A 21318-nucleotide genomic window follows, 5' to 3' on the forward strand; every position below is an offset into this window, starting at 1 on the left:
ACAACAATTTGTCATGACTGAAAGTGAAAAGCAATCTAATGAAACAAGTAAAGAAACTAAATTAAAATAAATGAGACTTCCACTGACATTTGACAGGATTAAATTAGAAACCAACACCACCACTAGCATTGTATCAAGGCGCAGGCAGAGAAGAAAATCAAAGCAAATTAGGACTGAGCTGATGCGACAGATAGTGAAGGAAAGCAGTTTTATTTTACAATAGCAGTATAATTTGGCAGAAGTGCCTCATGGGTGTATAGAAGGAAAACTCAGTTTGTAGCACTGCAGGTAGATCCAATCATTCCTCTCTCTTAGAATCATATATTTCATAAAGGGGCTTTATTGTGTTTAATATTTTGAAAGATTACTTCAAAATCAAGTTTACAAAACACATACAAAATACTGGTCAAGAAAAGCAGATCAATATTAAACAAATGAATGTAAATTCTTGTGAAGTACAATTTTAGAATGCTGTACTGAAATGTTATTCTCTTTTTAGTGCAATTGTTAGATGCATCTGATTAGCCGCCCTCTGGTTAAAACAATTAACATTTTATCAAAGAAAGAAAGAAAAAAAAGAATGAAAATTTACCTTCTTTCAATGGGTTTGATGGCCTTACATTTTCCTTGCTATCATGCCGAAAAGCTTTGGAAGGATCAAACCTTCTAGGTCTTGGCTCTTGGGTTTGCGGTTCCTTTAACCTTTTCTCTTTTGAGAGCTCAGTCCTTAATTTTGTTATTTCCTTTGTAAATCAAAGAAAGTTTTTTTTTTTCCAGTATTAAGCACAAAACTTACATTGAAAAAGTACCAAAACCCACCTCTGTTGAAATGTTTAGTTGCTATGAACTCAAGACAGACTGGAGCAACACAGCTGCTGCAAGTCACCATGCTAAGCTACTCAATGCAGTTGAAAAATCAAATGTCATAAATCATCTGTTAATGTTTGCTACTAACAGAATTACTGAGAATTTCTAGGCACAATAGAAATTGTTTAAAGAATGTTAAATTTTAAATAAAAATAATTGCAAAATAGAATAAAAAGTAATTTTCACCCCTGACTGACTATTTCAAAACTGCTAGCAATTAGATTAACAGAAAAATGTTTGCTCCCCCCTTTAAATGAATCCGTGGAAACTGAATCTCACATGTTGAATATTTATAATTTGCTTATGGTGCCCAAAGTATTTATCTGTAAATTGTACCCTGGGTTAAGATCTGATGTATTTGTGCTTGTTCTTTTTGTCTTCATGCATAGAAGAAAGGTAGAGAACAGATTCAAGAGTAGACATAAATAATACGTTTAGCACTTTGTTAATGTTTTGGGACAGGCCAAGACAGACCAGAAAAGCCTTCAGCAGCTATCAGTACTTTTTCCCAATTGGATTTGGCAAAACATAAAATGAACTTAAGACTAAAAGTTAAACATATGTGCTACTTCTTTTAGTGATACAAATATAGAAATGACTAGCTGAAATACCCAGTGTTGCCCATTTTTCATTGTTTAATTTATTTTTAAAAGTTTTTTTTTTTTTTTTTTTTTTTTAAATTGAGAAAAATAATAATAATAAAAAAAAACTTTAAAAATTGCTTGTCTTGCGGTCATGTATGTATGTTATCACCCAGTTGATGCCCGGAACCGGCCTACTAATTTCAAAAGCAACAGGCAGGTGGTGCTGCTCAAAGAATGCTGGCAGTCAACTCCAGTTCATCTTCTGGTGGTCGTTCCAAGTGTCAACTGGATGAGAACGTGCATACAAGACCATTAGATTACCCCTCACCCTACCCAGAAGGGGGTGGATTAGGGTCGATTTCACCCTACAGTATTTTTAGTCGACCAATAAGAAACACGTGTACCAAATTTCATGAAAATTGCTCCATCCGTTCAAAAGTGTTGCTGGAACATACATACTACATATCTATATGTAAAAAAGTCAATGTGTGTAACATCTTTGTTGGTTTTTACACTATCTTCTGGTCTACGAAAAGCATTAACCTTGGGAGAACAAAATGATAACCAGTCTTTGTTCATGTCCACTCAGAAGGCTAGACCAGGGGTGGGCAAAGTCATTCCTGGAGGGCCGCAGTGGCTGCGGGTTTTTGTTCCAACCCAGTTGCTTAATTAGAAAACAATCCTTGCCAATAATTACATTTCATGGCTTGTTAGTGCTTTAATTCTACTATGTCAAGTCATTCTCATATCCTAGATTTTTTTTCCATTCTAAGGATATCATCCAAATACTTTGAAGTGTAAAACAGATGGTTAATTCTCAAACTTTCACTTTTTTCTCTTCTTTTTCCTTCTAAGTATTTAATTAAACTAAATAGTGCACGATAAATACACACAGGTGTAAAGGGTAACAAGTAAAATGGATAACTGCTGGTTTCTTTTGTCATTTGTATCTTATTGTTAAATAAGGAGCAATTAAAAACCGAGAATGCAGCTGTTTAAGACTTAAATAAGCAATAAGGGTTCAAAATCTTAATGAGGGAGACAACTAAAATGAAGCAGAAGTGTTTCTAGTGCAATAAGTGCTTCTTAAGCAATTGGGTTGGAACAAAAACCTGCAGCCACTGCGGCCCTCCAGGAATGACTTTGGCCAGCCCTGGGCTAGACAATTCTTTATCCGGAAATTCTTTAGGTGCCACTGAGAAATTTAAGTAGACTTGATAATACAGGGTGTCTCAAAAATAATAGAGTTTCAAAGAGCTATATTTATTGAATTAGACAAGCATATACAAAAACCTATATACACGTGTTTCCCACATTGTCTATAAAATGTTCTGTGCACCCCCCACGAGCAACAGTAAAAATATCGAGGCGGTATTCAAATTCCTGCCAAACTACTATATCGGGATTGACGCTCTGAATGACAGCCGTTATCTTCAACTTCATTTCGTCCAAAGTTGTAGGCATTGGTGGCTGGAACACTTATCCTTTGATGTATCCCCAAAGGAAAAAGTCACATGGGGTGATATCTGGGGATCTTGGAGGCCAATGGTGGAGTGACAAATCTTGATTCCCAGATCTGCCTATCCAACGTTGGGGATAGGTCTCATTAGGGAAATGCCGCACTGGAACGGACCAGTGAGGTGGTGCCCCATCTTGTTGAAAAATGAAATCGGCTGGTTCTTGATCTTCCAATTGAGGAAACAGCCAATGTTGCAGCATTTGCAGGTACACAGCCCGTTACTGTGGTTCCTTCAAAAAAATAAGGACCATAAACTTTCGACTTGGAAATCGCACAAAAAACGTTAGTCTTGGGGGAGTCTCGTTCATGTTTGATAACTGCATGAGGTTTTTCTTCACCCCAAATTCGTACATTATGATGATTTATCTTCCCACTAATGTGAAACGTGGCCTCATCACTGAAGATAATCAAGGAAGAAAAATCTTCATTGGTCTTCAAATTTTGCTGGATGAAATTTGAAAACTCAACTCGACGCGTCTTATCCCCTCGTCTAAGGGCCTGAACCAACTGCAGACGATACGGTTTCATAACCAACCGCCGTTGGAGAATTCTCCATACACTTGACTCTGGTATCTAACTCATGACTTGCTCATTGAGCTGATTTCGATAGGCTCCGAGTGAACGCAGTTTGCACTCGGACTACATTCTCAGCAAAGGAGGAAGTTCGAGGTCACCCGGTGCTTTTACCTTTGCAGATACACCCAGTATCCTAAAACTGCCGGTACCATCGACAGATGTTATTGTTATTTGGAGGGTCAGTCCCATATTTTTGACGAAATGACCGCAGCACAGTAACAACCGATTGAGTTCTGGCAAATTCGCAAACGCAAAAAGCTTTTTATTGTGGCACAGCCATAACTGCAACCGTAACTAATCAAAACAACACACTGTTAGCTTTTTGATAAGCACTAGCACCATCTAACTGCAAAGAAATGAAACTAGATTAATTCCTCAAGACACCACTAGTTGCTCTGCAGTCTCCGATGAATGGGCGCCAAGCTACAGCTCTTTAAAACTCCGATATTCTTTTTGGGACACCCGGTATAGTGTGCTCAATCATTCAAGGTCTCTGAACTTTGTACGACCTTGTGGATTCTTTTTTATTTTTAATCCATAAAGTGGACTTTAACCTGCTGCTACTATAAATTAAACAGTTGAAAATTGGTTCAGTAATCAGTTAACCCTTTGTTTCAGGTAAATAAATGTATTGCTGCTATGTTCAATCTTGTTCTGTATTCCTTAAACATCTCCTGCAAGGTTAGACTATGCAGAACCAAAGATCATTTTAATTATTGCCTATAGTCAAGTGTATTACACTTGTGATGCTAGTCTCTCTTGTTGAGACCTGTGCTCTAATCAAGACAAAGTTTGAAGGACAAGCTAGCTCAAAGAGTAAAGAGCGGGAAAGCAAAGTAACAAGCATTTTTTTTTTTTTAAAACAGCTATTAAAGGAAGGTGTCAACATGTTCTATTAGACCTCTAAGGTTGGATGCGGGTGTATCAAATGTTGGATATGCATGTAGCTCAAAATACTGAAAAAGTAATTTTACCAAAATTACTTCAAAAAAAAAAAAAAAAAAAAAATTCAGGTTAGTTTAAGAGGGCGTTGGTTGACTTTGAGTGAGAAGCCCAGATTTCACATTGAAAAGCACCCAAAAGATGGACAATCAAAGTATAGGAAACGCAAGTCTAACCAAGTGCGACAGTGGATGTAGACTTGCTTGTATCTCTGTGTGAGGTGGAAACTGGCTATTAGCAAAGTCCTTTAGCAAAGATTGTTAAGAGCATGTGGGAGGCCAGAAACAGTAATGGAAAACATGTATGCCCAGAATGAATACTCTATCATAAAAGACACACTCAAGATACATGTGCAAGCTATGTCATGTTGGCACGTCTACTGCATAACTGGGGCATCAACCAAAAACACCTAAGTAAAATACATTTCCATTAATGTTATGATGTAGGCTTACCTGCTTTAAATGTAGGTTTTCCTCTTTAAGTTTTACTACATGCTTAATTTTCTGCTTTTGATTTTGATGTCCTAGTAGCTTTGCATAAGCCTCACTGAGTTTATTCATCTCCTCCTGTGCAGCCCCATTCTCATTTAGCAACGCTTTTCTCTCAGCTTCAAATGCATCAAGTTGTTGCTATAATGAAAGATTAAACACATCAGGATAACATTATTCTGTTTGGATAAATATTTACACTAATGATTTCAGCTCAGTACATAATTTCAACATTAAAAAAAATACAAATAAAGGAAAACTTATCAATAAAATATTAGTTCAGAAAATGCACTTTTGAACACTTCATTTTCTTTTAAGTCTGTCAATTCTAACCTACCTGGAAAGGTTTGACTTTGCTGTGCAATTCTTCATAAAGAGTTCTCCATCTATCTCTTTCATTTTGGAGTTCTGAAAGCACAGCTTCATCAATATCTGGTTTTCTAGAATGCAGAAATAAAAATTAGATAGTATTTGCTTTATGTTGAGTGGTACTTTTACAAAAATGTTCAATAACCATGCAATTATTTGGAAAAACAAACATGCAGTAAGCTGGATAGGACTCCTGAAACAGTGGACCAGTTGTAAATACTTTTTTTTTATTGAAGGCATTCTGCGATTGTTTATAAAGACTTTGATTGGACTAATGGCATGCCAATCAGAGCTTCAAGATAAATTGGATTTTTAAATTATGAATTTCAGCCAATTATTCTTTTAATATTTTAAACTTCTACCAGCAAAAAATAGATCACACTAACATGCGACTAAATAAAAACTATAGAAGTACCATGCATATTCTAACATACTTCACATATGCCTGCATCATCATAATTGCACAAATCAGTTTTAAGAATGGATGTTTCCATTTCTAAATATATGCAATACTTAAATATAAAAAAGGTAGAAATCAGAACTGCTGAATTATTGCTTCTTTAAACTTGTGCATTCTAAAATGTTTGTTCAAAAATATATAAAAGTTAGTGAACAGCCACCTTTTTGCCAATTTATGAATTAGTTCCTTATTTACTTGATGTGATCAAATTTATTGTTGCCTACAGAAGCCACCCTAGAATGTAAATATTAATGGGAAAAATCCATGTCATGCTACATTTTGGGTTATCCCACCAGTGAATGCCCACTGACCACTGAGGATGCGTTGCAAGCTGGGTCAGCAAAAAAGTTAGACGATGAACAGATTCATTCAGAAGACATTTATACATTAAAAAATATACATTCTAGTAAATGGAAGGAACTACCTTTGTGCATCTTTTTGTTGAAGTGGTTTCTGGAATTGCTGTCGTTCATCCTCCATTACCTGCTTTAACCCTTCAATTTCGGCCACAAATTTGCCTTCCAATTTTTTAAGTTCACTTTCTTTCTGGGCTAGTTTTGTCTGAACATCCAACAGCATCCTATTAAACACAAATGCAGTTTACACTGACAGTGCTATTACAGTTAAACTTTTCCCACATTTATTAAGTCTATCATTTTTAAAAAACAAACAAAATCAGTAGGATGCACGCCAGTGTGCCCTGTAATAAAAGTCACTAGTTTAGCATCCAAGAACTTAACCATAGTTTTAAAATGTTAGCCAGATTCTTTGTAATACATTCTCACATCACACTATATAGGATTTTTTTGCTATTCTGTAACCTTTTCACCTATAACAAAACTGATAGGTACTACAAATGGATCCTTCACCAATACCACTAAAGATACTATACTTGAGTGGACCGGATAGTCTACCACTTAACCTGGTCATATATAAAACTACCTTTAAATGCTACTTTACCCCTAAGAACTCTTACAATTCTCTTAATGCTATGAATACAGCCTTGGGAAAGGTGATGGGAACTTTGATTAATTTGTTCCTGCTGCATTAAGTAAGAAGTATGGTCAAATTGACTACATTAAATTAGCACATTTAGATGTTGCCCTAAAACTTTAATTGTAGAAATTAGTGTGTTAATCTCACAAGTTAGCAGCTATTAATCAAAAGCTCTAAAAATAAGCAATACCTAGGCTGCCTTGTGTCAAATATATAGCTGTTACACAACAATATAATGATCATGGAAGATGTGCTTTGGAACAAAAAGCAGTAGGTCCCAACCTAGATTTTTGCAATGCGAGTTCAAAGTACTCAAATAGACAAAGTGAAATGAATTTGACTTTGCCTGATTAGTTTAAGATTTTTAAAAAGTAAGACTTAATCAAGAAAAACAACATTACTTGAAGATACATTCAACACAACCCACTTCCAGTTACCAATGATTTGCTAATAACCTTTAACAGTCTCCTTTACAAAAGGCTAAATGATCCAGGTACATGTGACAGTTTATTCTTGTCTGATGCTCCACTGTAACAACCTCTGTTTACTAGATATGACTGTGTGCACTTGTTGTCAGATATAACCCATTACGAACACATATAATCAAACATTGAGAACAGCGACCTGTTTTAACAAAGACATTTTATCTAGTGATATGGCACATACTTTATTAATTTTCTGTTTCTCACCCTATTTCTTTCAAAGCCTACCTACAATATCTACATGGCCATTTGGCCACTGCCACTTACTAGTACGAGTCATAAATAAGCTATAAAAATGCTATTAAAACATTTCAGTGCCAGGCACCATGTGATGAATGTTTGCCAGTGTTAACTGTTGAATACCCACACACTGTTCATCATCAACATATATTTTGGGTATTGGCACACAACACTCTAGTATATGCCAAGTAGCAATAACAATAAAGCCATAAACTTTCCATGTTTTCAACAGACAAGTTATACATTAAAATCTAAATAAGGATTATGTATCTAGTGAATGGGTTATTTAAATAGTTCAGAAGAAAAAAAAGTCTGTCAAAACGTGTGTTCTATATAAGAAAACGGTTTACATAAACACACACCTGGCATATTCCTCATTTGCTTTATCTTTAGACAGACGTGTTGCTTCAAGTTCCTCTTGTTGCTCCTTATTTAGTTTTTTGAGCTGCTGTATTTCATCTTGCAGTTTGGACGTAGAGCCTTTAAGTACCTCCATCTCATTTATTAGTGCTAATTTGCTCCTGTTGATATATAATACAATTTGTAAACAGTTTTGATGCTATCTTGCAAAACACACAAAGTGCACATTTCTTGAATTTTAAAAGTATGAATCTGTATTACTCTTGGCTTCTGATATGCAAAATGTTATTTCATACTTATATTTTGAGTTGTAGCCTCTAAGTTCAGTATTCCTAAGTGTGCAGTGCCCTCATGAAGAGTTAACCTCAGCTAGCAAGACACCAACAAAGCCGAGGATTACATGCAACATTAAGTCTGATGAGAATAAAAACCATATTAAGAAAATAAATATTTTTATAATATACTTGCATGATTCAGACAGACTGATTTCTTTTTCCTTTTAAAGTTCAAAAGATGCAAGATGATTTTATATATTTTGAACTATGGCAGCAGTTAATACTGAATACTTATTAACTGAACTTTCTTGTAGATACAATAAGTGTCAGGAGTATGGTATTTCTATTGATCAAATATAGAACAAAGGTGTCCGCATTTCCCAAACTGAAAATGTAAAACTTTAATTATGTCACATCCCATAAAATGTCCTGTGTTGTAGATATAATGAATATCAAGAGGAGCAATATTCTGTAACTAAAAAAGTTAAGTTTGTAGCACCTAGCTCAAAACTGGTCATGTACTGCATTTTCCATAATATTAAGAAAGTGACTCTGAGAAAACATTTTAAAATCTACAAGAGAGTTTATTCACCTTTCAAAATCGGTTTCCATTTCTCCAATTTTTCTTAGTGAGTTGCTCTTCTGTTCTTTTAGTTGTGCAATTAATTTGCCATGATCATCATTTACTCTATCCAGTTCAGCAACTTTTCTAAAAAAAAAAAAAAAAAATACATATACATACATATATACACACACATATATACAATACATATACACACACACACATATTATATATATTATATATATAATATAAAAATTATCTACTGACAGCTCTTCAATTGGAGAGCTGACAAGAATATTTATGTTTTGTCTATGTAATTCGTTACAACTGAAGAAATATGATTGAACAGAAAATCTGCAGCTACTGCAGTTCTCTGGGAACTGTTTTAGTAGAATGATGTTTGGCATTTTCACAGAAGTGTTCTACATTTTCCCCTTTGCAAACACAAGACTGTAACATGCAGTTTAAAAATACTTTACAAAGGACATAAAAGAAAGCACATTTGAAAACGTAATAAATGCACCCAAGCAACATATGTTTACTACCATAGAAAAGATTTAATACTAGAGTTGGTAATACATACTATACAAAAATCATGAGTGGTCTCTCCTAGACTCTCATACTCAGATAAGGGGATGGATATTTGAGGACTAAACCCCAAGACAATGATTTTTATATTATGTACATTAAAGAACCATCAACAACAAATCAAAATCAATAATATATTGAACTATTATAAAAGTAAAAGTTGAATAAATCTGACTCTGCAGCTGCATGAATAAAAAAAATTTGCCATGATAATTGTGGCAAACAATTCAGGTCAGTTACCACTTTCAGGAAGCAGAAGTGGGTCAAAGATTGCAAGAAACTTTAGTAATGTGTGTAATGTAATTGTTTACGTAAAACAAAAATGTTCTCAAATTTGTATTACATTTGAATGTCAAACAGAAAATTGATTATCTCAAAATCCGGTTGTTTTTTGAGAAAATGCAAAGCGACAAAAAAATGCTTAGAATGTGATGCTTTACCATAAAATGATGTGAAATTCTCAAATATTTTTGGGGAAACATTTCAGATAAAGCAACACTTCCAGTTAGCAGAAATAGCTCAAAAGTTGATAGAAATCTACATTTTGTACCAATTACTTTTATGCAAAATTTGGTGGACCTAATTGAAAGCATACTCAAGTTATCGTGTTTACATACACACACACACACACACACACACACACAAATAATTCCAGAAATGGTATTTTCGGACTCTGGGATGTCTAAACCATCGAGATTCATCAAAATCGAATTTTTGGATGATTCCAATACTTTCTCTATACTTCGTAATCGAGAAAGAAAAAAAGAAAACCATGTAAGGCTTTATTAAGACTGGAGCCTTTGTGACTCAAATATATATCTTTGATTATTGACCCAGCTAAATTTAAGAATTATAAATGAATGTTCCGATTTATAAAGTAAAATTATTTTCACACATTCTTTGATTTTGAAGTTTTCCCAACAATTGGGAAGAAAGAAAAATCTCAAAAAGAAAACCTCATTTTGAATTGAATTTTATACACAAGGTTACTTGCAGTGGATAATAAATCAAATGCATGTAAACTCTTCACGGTTGAAAATGATTCAGGAATATTATATCCCACACTCAGCTACCTTTAATCCTGTACCCAGGAATCCATTTTACCGTACCTACCCATTGAACTGGGTTTGTAGCTCAAGAATTGTTTTGCTCTTCTGTTCATTCTCTTCCTCAATCGTTTTTATTTTCTCCTCCGTCTCTGTCTCTTTAGTTTCAAGTATATTTAGCTCTTCAAGGACCTCCTCAAGTTCTCCCTCAAGCTGGCTTCTCTCCTGAGTAAACTCTTCCTGCATCTTCTCCAGTAGTTGACGAAGGGAGGTGCTCAAGTCCTGAAATAAAACTTATCATTAAATGGTAGTACAGTATATACAGCATTGTACATAGATACACATTTAATACAGTTGTCTTAAATACCCATTTTGAAAATATATTCCAAAATTCTTTTAACAGCATGTTATTTTATACTATGGGTTCAAAAACGTTTGAAACTTTCAAATAGAATCTCTCTCTACACTGATTCAATGTTCAAAACATCTGCAGCACAAATCTCTGATCAATAAGTTATCCCATCCAATTACATGCTTACCATATCAGAAAGATGCATTAAATAACTTTGAAAATAATATTGTATGTCAAATAACCATTTTTATATAAAATAATGTTCGATCTAGAACTACATAAATAGACATGGCCAAAATTAGTGTCGTACAGTACATGATTGAATTAGTCTTTCCTCAACAGTGATTTTGTGAGCTGAACTATTTTCTTAAGATTCAGAGCCTTGCGTGGTTTACTTCTGCAGTGCAACTTTGCAATTACTGAGTGTTAACATCCAAGAATCTCCCTTAAATAATACAAGATGGCTTGAAAAATCAACACTCTTAATTCATTTTTTAATTTCTGATAAAGAATGTTTGAATTGGTTTAAGTGAGGTTGAGAATGGATTATTAGTATAACTTTAAATTATTTGTGAACCCCCAAAAGACAGTTCACAAGGGTACAAAAAGCATAAAGAGCTAGGAAACTAGCAAGCAGGTAAAAACTCAGTTCTATTAAGTCCCAAGTTTGAAGTGTTTACCTCTGGTCTAATCTACAGGTCCTCCAAATTTACCACATATTCCAGAAGCCATTTAGGTGCTGCGGTAAAACACATTTGGGGTTCCTTTTTTTAAAAAAAGGAACAGTGCGCTCAGGCTCTGGGACAGCACAGGTGCACACATTAGCATGGATGAGAGGCCTGGGGTATTGAAAGGGGAATTGGCAGAGTCTGAAATCAGGGGCAGGTGTGTGTATCGGTCGATTTTCTCATTTAGTACTGTAGTGTGCGCATATCTAGGCACCTGCGCCTGTCAAACATTAAACGAGGTTGAGTAGGACAGAGATTAAAGATTGGAAAAAAAGAAAAATAATGGAGCTGGCTGTTATCAAGAATGAAAAGAAAAACAACAGCAGTAGGATTGTGGCGGAGCTGGAGCGACAGGCAGTCAAAACCAAAAGGAGCAAGAAGACACTGCTCACAGGGCAGCAACACTCTTGCTGAATACACAAGGAGCAAGAGCAACCAAACTCTACATGTGGGTACCTGCTGAAAGTTAAAGGATGGCAGCAGGAGAGAGGAGCAAGGCTCACGGAGTTCTTTGTTAAAGGACATGGAATATAACAAATGCTGGATTTGAAGGATGACTGTGCTTGTTGTAAGGCCATCTCCTGCTGCAGAACAGTCCGTAATGGTGAGCAGCAGGAACATGTTTTACAAAAAAGCAGGGAGGCTTGTGATTCACATAAAAAAAAAAAAAAAAAAAAAAGAAGATTGACTGTGTTTAAAACTCGGTTGTTTGTTTATTAATGAATTTAACCTGTACCAGGAACACTTTTTATAGATTTACTAAAACAAGAAACAGTGCTGCACTTTTCTTTAACCAAGTGTTCCAAACAAAAGCACTAAGAACTTTTGATCCACCTACTCTTGCTGTTGTGTCCTCAGTGCCCAGTCCATCCTGGGGCTACATCCAGCGATGTCCAGGTTCAAGGGAAATGATGCCAGCTGCAGGCAACCAGGGCATCACATACACCAATTTTCCTGGACATTGCCTTGAAAAAGTGTTAAGAACCCTTCACTGTTTACACATTTGGTTATGTTCTACCCTTAGTCTAAAATCATTTAAATACATTTTTCCCCTTCAAACAAACACTCAATAACTCAAAGTAACAAAATGAAAACAAGATTTTAGAAACTTGTGCTATTGTGATTTCTGTTTATAATTTGCAAAAGTATTCATACCCTTTACTCAGTACTTCTTTGAAGTACCTTTCACAGTGATTACACCCTAGGGTCTTCTAGGGTATGATGCAACCAACTTTGCATACCTGATTTTGGGGATTTTCTGCCATTTCTTGTCAGTGAACTGCTATTTTCAGGTCTGTACAGAGAAATTAGATTGTCTCCTCCCTCCCCACATCCCTAACCCCGCGGAGAGACTTGAACCCAAACAAGGACATTCCCAGAGTTGCCCCTAAGCCACTCCAGTGTTGTCTTTGCTTTGTGCTTAGGATCATTGTCCTGTTGGAAGGTGAACCTTCAACTCAGTCTGAGGTCCAAAGCGCTCTTGAGCATATCACTAAGGATATCCCTGTATTTTGCTATGTTCTGGCTTTCCTCAACCCCAACTAGTCTCCCATTTCCTGTCACTGAAAAATAAACCTATAGCATGATGCTACCACTATTATGTTTCATTGTTGGAACGGTATTATGCAGTACCTGTCTTTCACCCCCTCCCCTCCCCCAGATGTGAAACTTAGAAAGGAGAAGAAAAAAATTGTTTCAGATTAGAAAATCTTGTTTCTCAATCTGAGGGTCCTTTATGTGCTTTCACAAACTCCAAGCCCAGATTATTTGAGTTATGCAGTGACAGTTGTCCTCCTAGAAGTTTCTCCCATCTTAACGCAGGTTCTCTGGAGCTCAGTCAGTGTGACCAGTTTGGCCAAGCAGGCAGCACTAGACAGTCAAGGCTATAACAAACTTCTTCCATTCAAAATTTATGGAAATTAGTGCTCTTGGGAACATTCAATACTGCAGAATGTTTTTTGTAACCTCTCTCAGATCTGTGCCTCTGCACAATTTTGGCTCTATGCTTTGCAGGAAACTACTTTGACCTCATGGCTTGAGTTTTGCTCCGATGCACATCGTCATCTGTGGGACGTTCTCTAGACACGCATGCATACCTTTCCTACTCATATGCAGTCAACTGAATTGACCACAGATGGATTCCAATCAGGCACAAACAGGTCAATGGTGATCAATAAAATGGGATGCACCTGAGCCAAATTTCAAGTGTCATAGTAAAGGTTCTGAATACTTGACATTCCTGGTTTTATTTTTAATAAATTTGAAAACATTTCTAAAATTTTGCTTTCACTTTGTCATTCTGGGATATTGAAAATTTGTTTGATGAACAAATTAATGTAAATGATTTTAGTATAAGGCTGCAACATCTATAATGAAATCTAACAAAGTGAAAGGGTCGGAATACTTTCTAAAGGTACTGTAGTTGCTGCATTATAGGGGCTGCCTTTACAAATTCCTATATTATTATTAGTCCAATTACATCCCGACTGGCAAGGACTCTTAATCGGGTTATAACTGCTGTACTTCCTGAACATCCAACATTTATGATAATACAAAACAAAATTCACATTATGTCCAATTCTTTCTTCAGTACCTAAAACAGGAGTTTTATAATCCTCTTTTTCAAGTATAATTCAAAGCATTTAGTTCAACTATACAAATTCAAATGCAATTCAAAATTAGTAATATTTTAAGTGAAAAAACTGATGATTACCCTTTCTTCTGTGAGAGCATTTCCAAGTTCATTGTGTTTATCTAGAAGCTGATGATACTGTTGCTCAGCTTCTGCCAATTTTTCTGTTAGTAGTTTTAACTCTGCTTCCAATTTTTCTTGATTTCCTTTGCTCACTTCTAGCTTTCCTATCAGAAATAAGCATAAGAAATTAGAACAGCCAACACTGGACCTATAAACAAAATTCATACAATTGTGTTCAGCAGAATTGTACATTACTTCCTAGGGTTTTTCTGTACTACTATAAAGCCAAAACGAACCATACAAAAAATAGTAGCACATAAATGGACTCATATTCCAGCTTCAGGAGCTTCAGTAGGCTCAGAGCTTACTTTGCAGCCAAATTTAAAAATAATCTTAAGCAGTAAATTTTCTGTCCTGATCACAGGGTAAGGGTACCCTTAAAAGGGTAGCTTAAGTATAAGATATCTAGTGAGGGGATGAATGAGCAGATCGCCAGTACCTGTTGCACTATTACTTTAAGCAAAATGCAGTAAAAAAAGGTGAAATCATTTTGGTGACAATTATGTAAATTTCTGCTAACAGTTTGTGATTATCTATGGCTTGAGTGGTATAGTGTAGGTTATTGAAGAAAACTGGGTTTACGGGGTCCTGAGGTATGTAAAATAGTTAAAAGTAAATCTGCAGTAGCTAAATTTCGAACACCATTTCCACTGATGAAATTATATATATTGTATGATGTTTAAAGATGCAAAACTCTAGAGATAACTCCAAATACATAAACCCCATTCACCTCTCGTTTGTTGAAGCTGATCACTCTTCTCTTGCAGCTCTACAGACTGACGACTCAATTCTTCTTTGGATTTCTCAAGACTCTCTTTTAGCATTTCTGCTTGCTTTTCTTTGTCCCCTACCATACTTTCAAAGTCATTTATTTGACCTTTGTATTTGTGCATACTGTCTTGCAGTTGTCTGTAGGAGGGGGAAAAAAAAAAAAAATCACAAGTAAGAAAACTAGTTTGAATTAATCATCTTTCAAAATATTAACAACTAATAGCTAAAGGAAAAAAAAAAAAAAAAAAAAAAAAAAAAAAAAAAAAGATTCCTTTGGCTTAAAAGAACTGAGTAGGAAATAAATATGAATCGTATAATGAGAACCCTAGTGAAGGCAGTTTTTCTAAAAATATTGATACTAGGGGAATATCATACAAACACAATAACAAAAATCAAACATACTTTAGAGGAACACCACCTCCTACTGTAAATGGGAGCAAAAACGCATTTGTGCAGTTACATTTATAAGTATGACAAAGTGCTAATGTAATTTTGACTTCCCATTAACCATCACAACTTTGGGACAAATTTGACCCATTTTAAATGTTTGAAATCGGCAAAAGAAATCTAAAAGTTCATCTGTTCAGGATGAAACCTTGTGACCTTTACATATTTACTCAAATTAATGGAAAATAAAGTTAAACATCCCATAAATTTGAACATCTTCCAAAAATGACTGCTCCATTCTTTTCGGGTTAGTATTAATCCGCCATTGACTTTAACAGATTTTCTGCAGCATTTAGGTTAGCTAGGATGTTTTCATGGTTGTGAACAACTTCAACTCAGAAATGGGAAGTCTTTAAAAAGGGCTCTAACTTTACAAAAAGCAAAAAAAAAAAAATAGTTCCCAAATATCACTTTTATACAATTGCTATACATTTTGAACAATGTCATGTCCTTTGGATTAGTCTTAAACTGTTGACTTTAATGGATTGTCCCCTTGATTCAAGTGCTTTGTTTGTCCACAACTCAAAAACATCTTACATGGTATACATTCTAAAAGTTATTAGGATCATTGGCACTACAGGTCAAAATGTTCAATAAATATAAAATAAGTGTGTTGAAAAATGTGATGCCAAGAGGACCTAAAAAGGGGTGTCAGAATAGGGTCTAAAAAACCCCAGAAGGACAGCACCGAGTCGACATTTAAAGACATACTGAGGGTTAAACAAATAAGACAATAATTTCATTAAATTTTACTAGACTAACTCTTTATCGTGGACTGTTTAAATAGCAGTTCATGCTGAATACGACCTAGTAGTTTGCTTAAGGAAAAGGGGGAAAAAAAAACCCAAAAAAAAAAACACACACAAATCAATTAAACAGTGTTAAAATATACAGATTATAGTCCATTTTCTGAGCAGGATTAAACAACTGCTTGCTTAAAATAGCATTTTACATGTAATACTTCCTGCTGATCTTCATTTACCTTATCTCGGTCAAGCAATTGGATAGCCTTTTCTCATTATCAGCCTTATCTCTTTCCAATTTCTCCTTCTCACACACAACTGTAGATCTGAGAGAGGAAAAGGTTCACAAGTTATAAGGCATTAGATCAAAAAATATATATACTGATGTCTGTGCTCATCAATGGATTTCATGCAACAAACAGGCAGGCAATACTTACAAATGTCCTTCAAGTCCTTCTAATTTTTTCTTTAACTGTTTTAAACCGTTCTCAGATTCAGCCAGTTGCTTATCCGTTTCAGCTTGTTTGAACACCATTACCTATACGAAAGACAAGACAGCACTACAGTTTCAAGAGTAACCGTTCTAAAAAGTGTAATATCCCACACATGCTTAAGTAAACAAGACATTGTCACTACATAGATAGAAATTGTTTGTTAACTCTTCCTCCATTAGCCGAGGTTTCACAATCCTCATTCATAATTCAGAAAAACACTACGATGTGCAATTGATTTTAATACACAGAGTTGGGAGATCTGGGGACCTGGGTTCGCTTCCCGGGTCCTCCCTGCGTGGAGTTTGCATGTTCTCCCCGTGTCTGCGTGGGTTTCCTCCGGGCGCTCCGGTTTCCTCCCACAGTCCAAAGACATGGAGGTCAGGTGGATTGGCGATTCTAAATTGGCCCTAGTGTGTGGGTGTGTTTGTGTGTGTCCTGTGGTGGGTTGGCACCCTGCCCGGGATTGGTTCCTGCCTTGTGCCCTGTGTTGGCTGGGATTGGCTCCAGCAGACCCCTGTGACCCTGTAGTTAGGAATATAGCGGGTTGGAAAATGGATGGATGGAGAAAGACATTTTTCAAAACCTATTTCCATCTATGTTTTATTAATAACATCCAAAGATTAGATCTTTGCTCCCCTTAGCTTTTCCTTCTGTTTTAAGCACAGAAAAGAACAAAAAAAAAAATCAAGCACAGAAGAAAATTAAACTGGGAGGTTCAGCTTGGGACTAAGGAATTGCATCAACCACTTAAACATTCCACATAGTTTAACTACATAAAATGAGGGGAAAAAAATCATCCCACTATGACGGACAAAAAAAACAAAACACAATATTGGCACTTTTATTCCTTTATGGAATTTGTCAAGAAATGTCAACAATAACCTGTTAAAACTCTTAGTATCCTGAATGAATGAGGGCATTAAAATCAAAGCAAGTCATTTTAAATACTGTGCTATACTGTACAGAGCTCTAAAATGAATGAGGCTGTACAAACACCCATCCATTTTCAAATCAGCTTTCCCAGTTCAGGATCACTGGAAGCAGGTGCCTACACTGGGTACAAAACAGAATTTAACCATGGATGTCGCAAAACCCTGGCACATCCATCAAATGGAACTGAACTACTCCAAATGTTCATTTGAAAATAAAATTGTTACATTTGTGCGGAAGCCTTTCACTGATACTTTTATAATGGAAGCGTAGAATTACAGGAGATGTGCAGTTAGCAGGGCTTCAAAAACAGCATACAACACTGTCGACATCAAATCCACAAACAAAATTAGAATTGGAAAGTAAAAGCATCAAGTTTAAATTAAACTTTCCATTAAATAGTACCCTCCAAATGATGCAGTCTTACAATTCAAATGTCACACACCTCAAAGTGATTTTCTGACAAACTGGATTTAAAAAAGAATCTCATCTCTGTATAATTATAAAATACAAAGTTGACTCACTTATCAATAAAGCATTAAATTAATAAAAATGTGGAAATTTGGCAATAGGTTTCAGCCAAGATAGGACATATTGATCTCTCAATATTTAGGGCAAACCCCCCCCACCCAACGCCAATAAAAAAACTAAATACTCACTACCCTACTCTCCAAAATTCTTTAAAATACATCTGTACCTTCAGACTTTAAAAGGGGTAATTCACATACATTTATTAAAATTGACAAAAAAAGCAAACACGCAAAAAGAAATATCCAAGTGAACGACGTAAACAAATGAAAATTTCAAACCTCTAATATATACTCAAATTTCATATTATCCCTGCGGATTATCTGATTCAATTCTAAAGATTACACTTTCTTGTAAAACTGTTTTGCAATGACCATAAACAAAAGCAGAAACTGATATAATGCAGGAATGTTCTATTCATGGTCAACTGTGTATGGCATGCTAAAAAGTAAGCAGCTCCTCCAACCTGATAATACTTAACAGATGTCTTTATCCAAGTTAACTTACAACAAAAATTCATTCAGATAATGGGTAGTTATATGAAAGAGAAGCCCTCCTCTCATCTAACCCATGAATTGCAAGCCTAGGAAATAAATGCTGAAGAACAGCCACTGCAGAAATGGTTTGTCTGGTGTGTTATCAATTAACCTCTTAAAAAATCATGACTATTATCAACTAATTTAACAGAACAGTATCCTACATAGCATGTGTCCTTATGTATGGCACATAATAAATAAAACAAGCTTTCGTAAGTATTGAATAAATCTTGTGAGAAATTTATAGACAAGAAGGAAGAGAGTCTAATTGAATGCTGGAATTACCTAAAACACACACAAACCCACACACACACACCTACCTGTTGGCCCCAAAACGACAAAGACCCATTACCTAGAGCAACGTTTGTATAACAAGCACAATAAAAGTTATTTTGCACTGCATTGAAATCAGTTTGATACGCATGGTCTTCTTAAAGAATAATATTTGAAGTTTTAAAGGATTATGTGCAGATGGTTTTTACATAGTTAAAGGGAACCACCTATATTCTGATTATGTGACAATGTTTGACGGCAATACTTATTTTATTCTGTACTGTAAACTGAATTTCACTTTGACATGCTTTATTAAATGCGATTTTAAAAACAGAAAAGTCCATAATACATCCAAATATTTTTCCTAAAATCAGTGTCTGAATGCAATTTATGCTAAAAAAAACTGGAAAATTCAAAAGAATGATATTTACTTCCTTTGATACTCAAACATTTTCTATATGTAACCTCCTGATGCACCCGTCACCCCTTTAGGAAGGAGTTATGAGAATTATGAATGAGATTAATGATTAAAAGCAAATTATTTATAATGAATATTGAAAGTGACCAATAGTTAAAAAATAAGACATTATATAAACCTTGATGTAGGAACCTCAAATACAATTATTATTAAGTATATAGTAAATGTTTAAGACATCAAACGTAAGCCTTGTGTGCAAACTTGCAGCCCCACATAGTAGGTTAACTGTTTAGGCCCAATTCTTCACAAAAGCAAATACCTTTAAATGTATTTTAGCAGTGAATGAGTATAACAAGGGCGGCACGGTGGCGCAGTGGTAGCGCTGCTGCCTCGCAGTTAGGAGACCCGGGTTCGCTTCCCGGGTCCACCCTGCGTGGAGTTTGCATGTTCTCCCCGTGTCTGCGTGGGTTTCCTCCGGGCGCTCCGGTTTCCTCCCACAGTCCAAAGACATGCAGGTTAGGTGGATTGGTGATTCTAAATTGGCCCTAGTGTGTGCTTGGTGTGTGGGTGTGTTTGTGTGTGTCCTGCGGTGGGTTGGCACCCTGCCCGGGATTGGTTCCCTGCCTTGTGCCCTGTGTTGGCTGGGATTGGCTCCAGCAGAACCCCGTGACCCTGTGTTCGGATTCAGCGGGTTGGAAAATGGATGGATGGATGAGTATAACAACATTAGCAAGACCTGAAAAATGTTTACTATAAAAAAATGTAATGATTGCTTTCATCTATTCAAAGCTGGATGTATATATAACCTGCGGTGGGTTGGCGCCCTGCCTGGGATTGGTTCCTGCCTTGCGCCCTGTGTTGGCTGGGATTGGCTCCAGCAGACCCCCCGTGACCCTGTGTTCGGATTTAGTGGGTTGGAAAATGGATAGATGTATATATAACTCAGGTCATCCATATTTAAATATCCACTAAAAGCATAGAAGCATATTTTCCCATAAAAATTAACACAAACTGTGTGTAGCAGTTGATAGTTAGGAACCAATACCGTTTCCTTTTCCTCAGCAGTAGTTTGTAACATCTGGATCCTGCTTTCATATTCTTTTTGTTTTGCAGTCTGTTCCAATCGGAGGTCCTAGAAGAAGAATGTATGGAAAAAAGGTTGAATTAAAACAAAGAATTAAGGTAGGCATTGTCTAAGGGGCTAGAGAGCACAGACTTAGAGACAAAAAAGGGAAAGTTCAATGAAAACAAAAACCATATTGTATGCATATTGCATTTAGATAGCATTATAAGATAACCAAATAAAAGGTTCAAACAAGAAAATTTCCCTAGTGTTAGTTCTAAGAGCTAATGCAAAAGTAGTAAATAAAAGTAAATATACAATGCATATAGAACATTCTACTCTTATCTCTTCTGCTAGTTAACCAATTGAAGATTCTGTATAGAGGAGAGTATCCAGATGCATTCCAGGACTTACCAACGTGTTCTACTCTACCAGTAGAAAGAATTAATGCTCAAGCATAGGAACTGTGCAGGGACCTAATCCAGAGGTTTAAAAAAATCTTAAAAGATATTGACTTCTTGCATCTAAATTGGGCTGTCAAATTTCAGCCCTGGAAGGCTACTGTGGCTGCAGTTTTTCATTCTAACATTCCTCTTAGTGACCAGTTTTCATTGCTAATAAACTTTTTTGCTTTAATTTTACTTGCTCTTTAAGACTCAGACACCTTATTTTTTTGCTTAATTATCAGCCAAACAACAACAAAATGACTGTGTCCTTCATAAAATCTCTGAAAATAAAGAAAGGTGAAGTTCTCTGTAATTTTGATCTGCTCAGATCCACAAAACATTTTTACCGTCAAAATCAACAGTTTTGGAAATATATGCTGTGGCAGAATCAAAGCACCAACAAGCCATGGAAATTAAATCACGAGGTTAATTAAGAACAAGAATCAGCTTCAAATTAAGTAACTGGCTGAAGTTAAATTG

The 21318-nt window shown here is 35.7% G+C and overlaps 1 protein-coding gene across 1 annotated transcript in view; it reads right to left on the minus strand.

Annotated features, from left to right (window-relative positions):
• Positions 1-21318, minus strand: part of hmmr (hyaluronan-mediated motility receptor (RHAMM)) — a 43924-nt gene that overhangs the window by 7233 nt on the left and 15373 nt on the right. The window contains exons 10-21 of the mRNA XM_028813085.2: positions 20375-20461; positions 16588-16688; positions 16390-16476; positions 14920-15098; positions 14148-14293; positions 10422-10636; positions 8751-8867; positions 7886-8044; positions 6230-6385; positions 5314-5416; positions 4941-5117; positions 593-743 (exon numbers count right to left, since the gene is read on the minus strand). Of these exons, the coding sequence (XP_028668918.2) occupies positions 593-743; positions 4941-5117; positions 5314-5416; positions 6230-6385; positions 7886-8044; positions 8751-8867; positions 10422-10636; positions 14148-14293; positions 14920-15098; positions 16390-16476; positions 16588-16688; positions 20375-20461 (1678 nt within the window). The remainder of the gene's footprint in view (positions 1-592; positions 744-4940; positions 5118-5313; positions 5417-6229; positions 6386-7885; positions 8045-8750; positions 8868-10421; positions 10637-14147; positions 14294-14919; positions 15099-16389; positions 16477-16587; positions 16689-20374; positions 20462-21318) is intronic.

The sequence above is a fragment of the Erpetoichthys calabaricus genome, chromosome 11 (assembly GCF_900747795.2).
Source record: "Erpetoichthys calabaricus chromosome 11, fErpCal1.3, whole genome shotgun sequence".
NCBI classification, from domain to species: domain Eukaryota; kingdom Metazoa; phylum Chordata; class Cladistia; order Polypteriformes; family Polypteridae; genus Erpetoichthys; species Erpetoichthys calabaricus.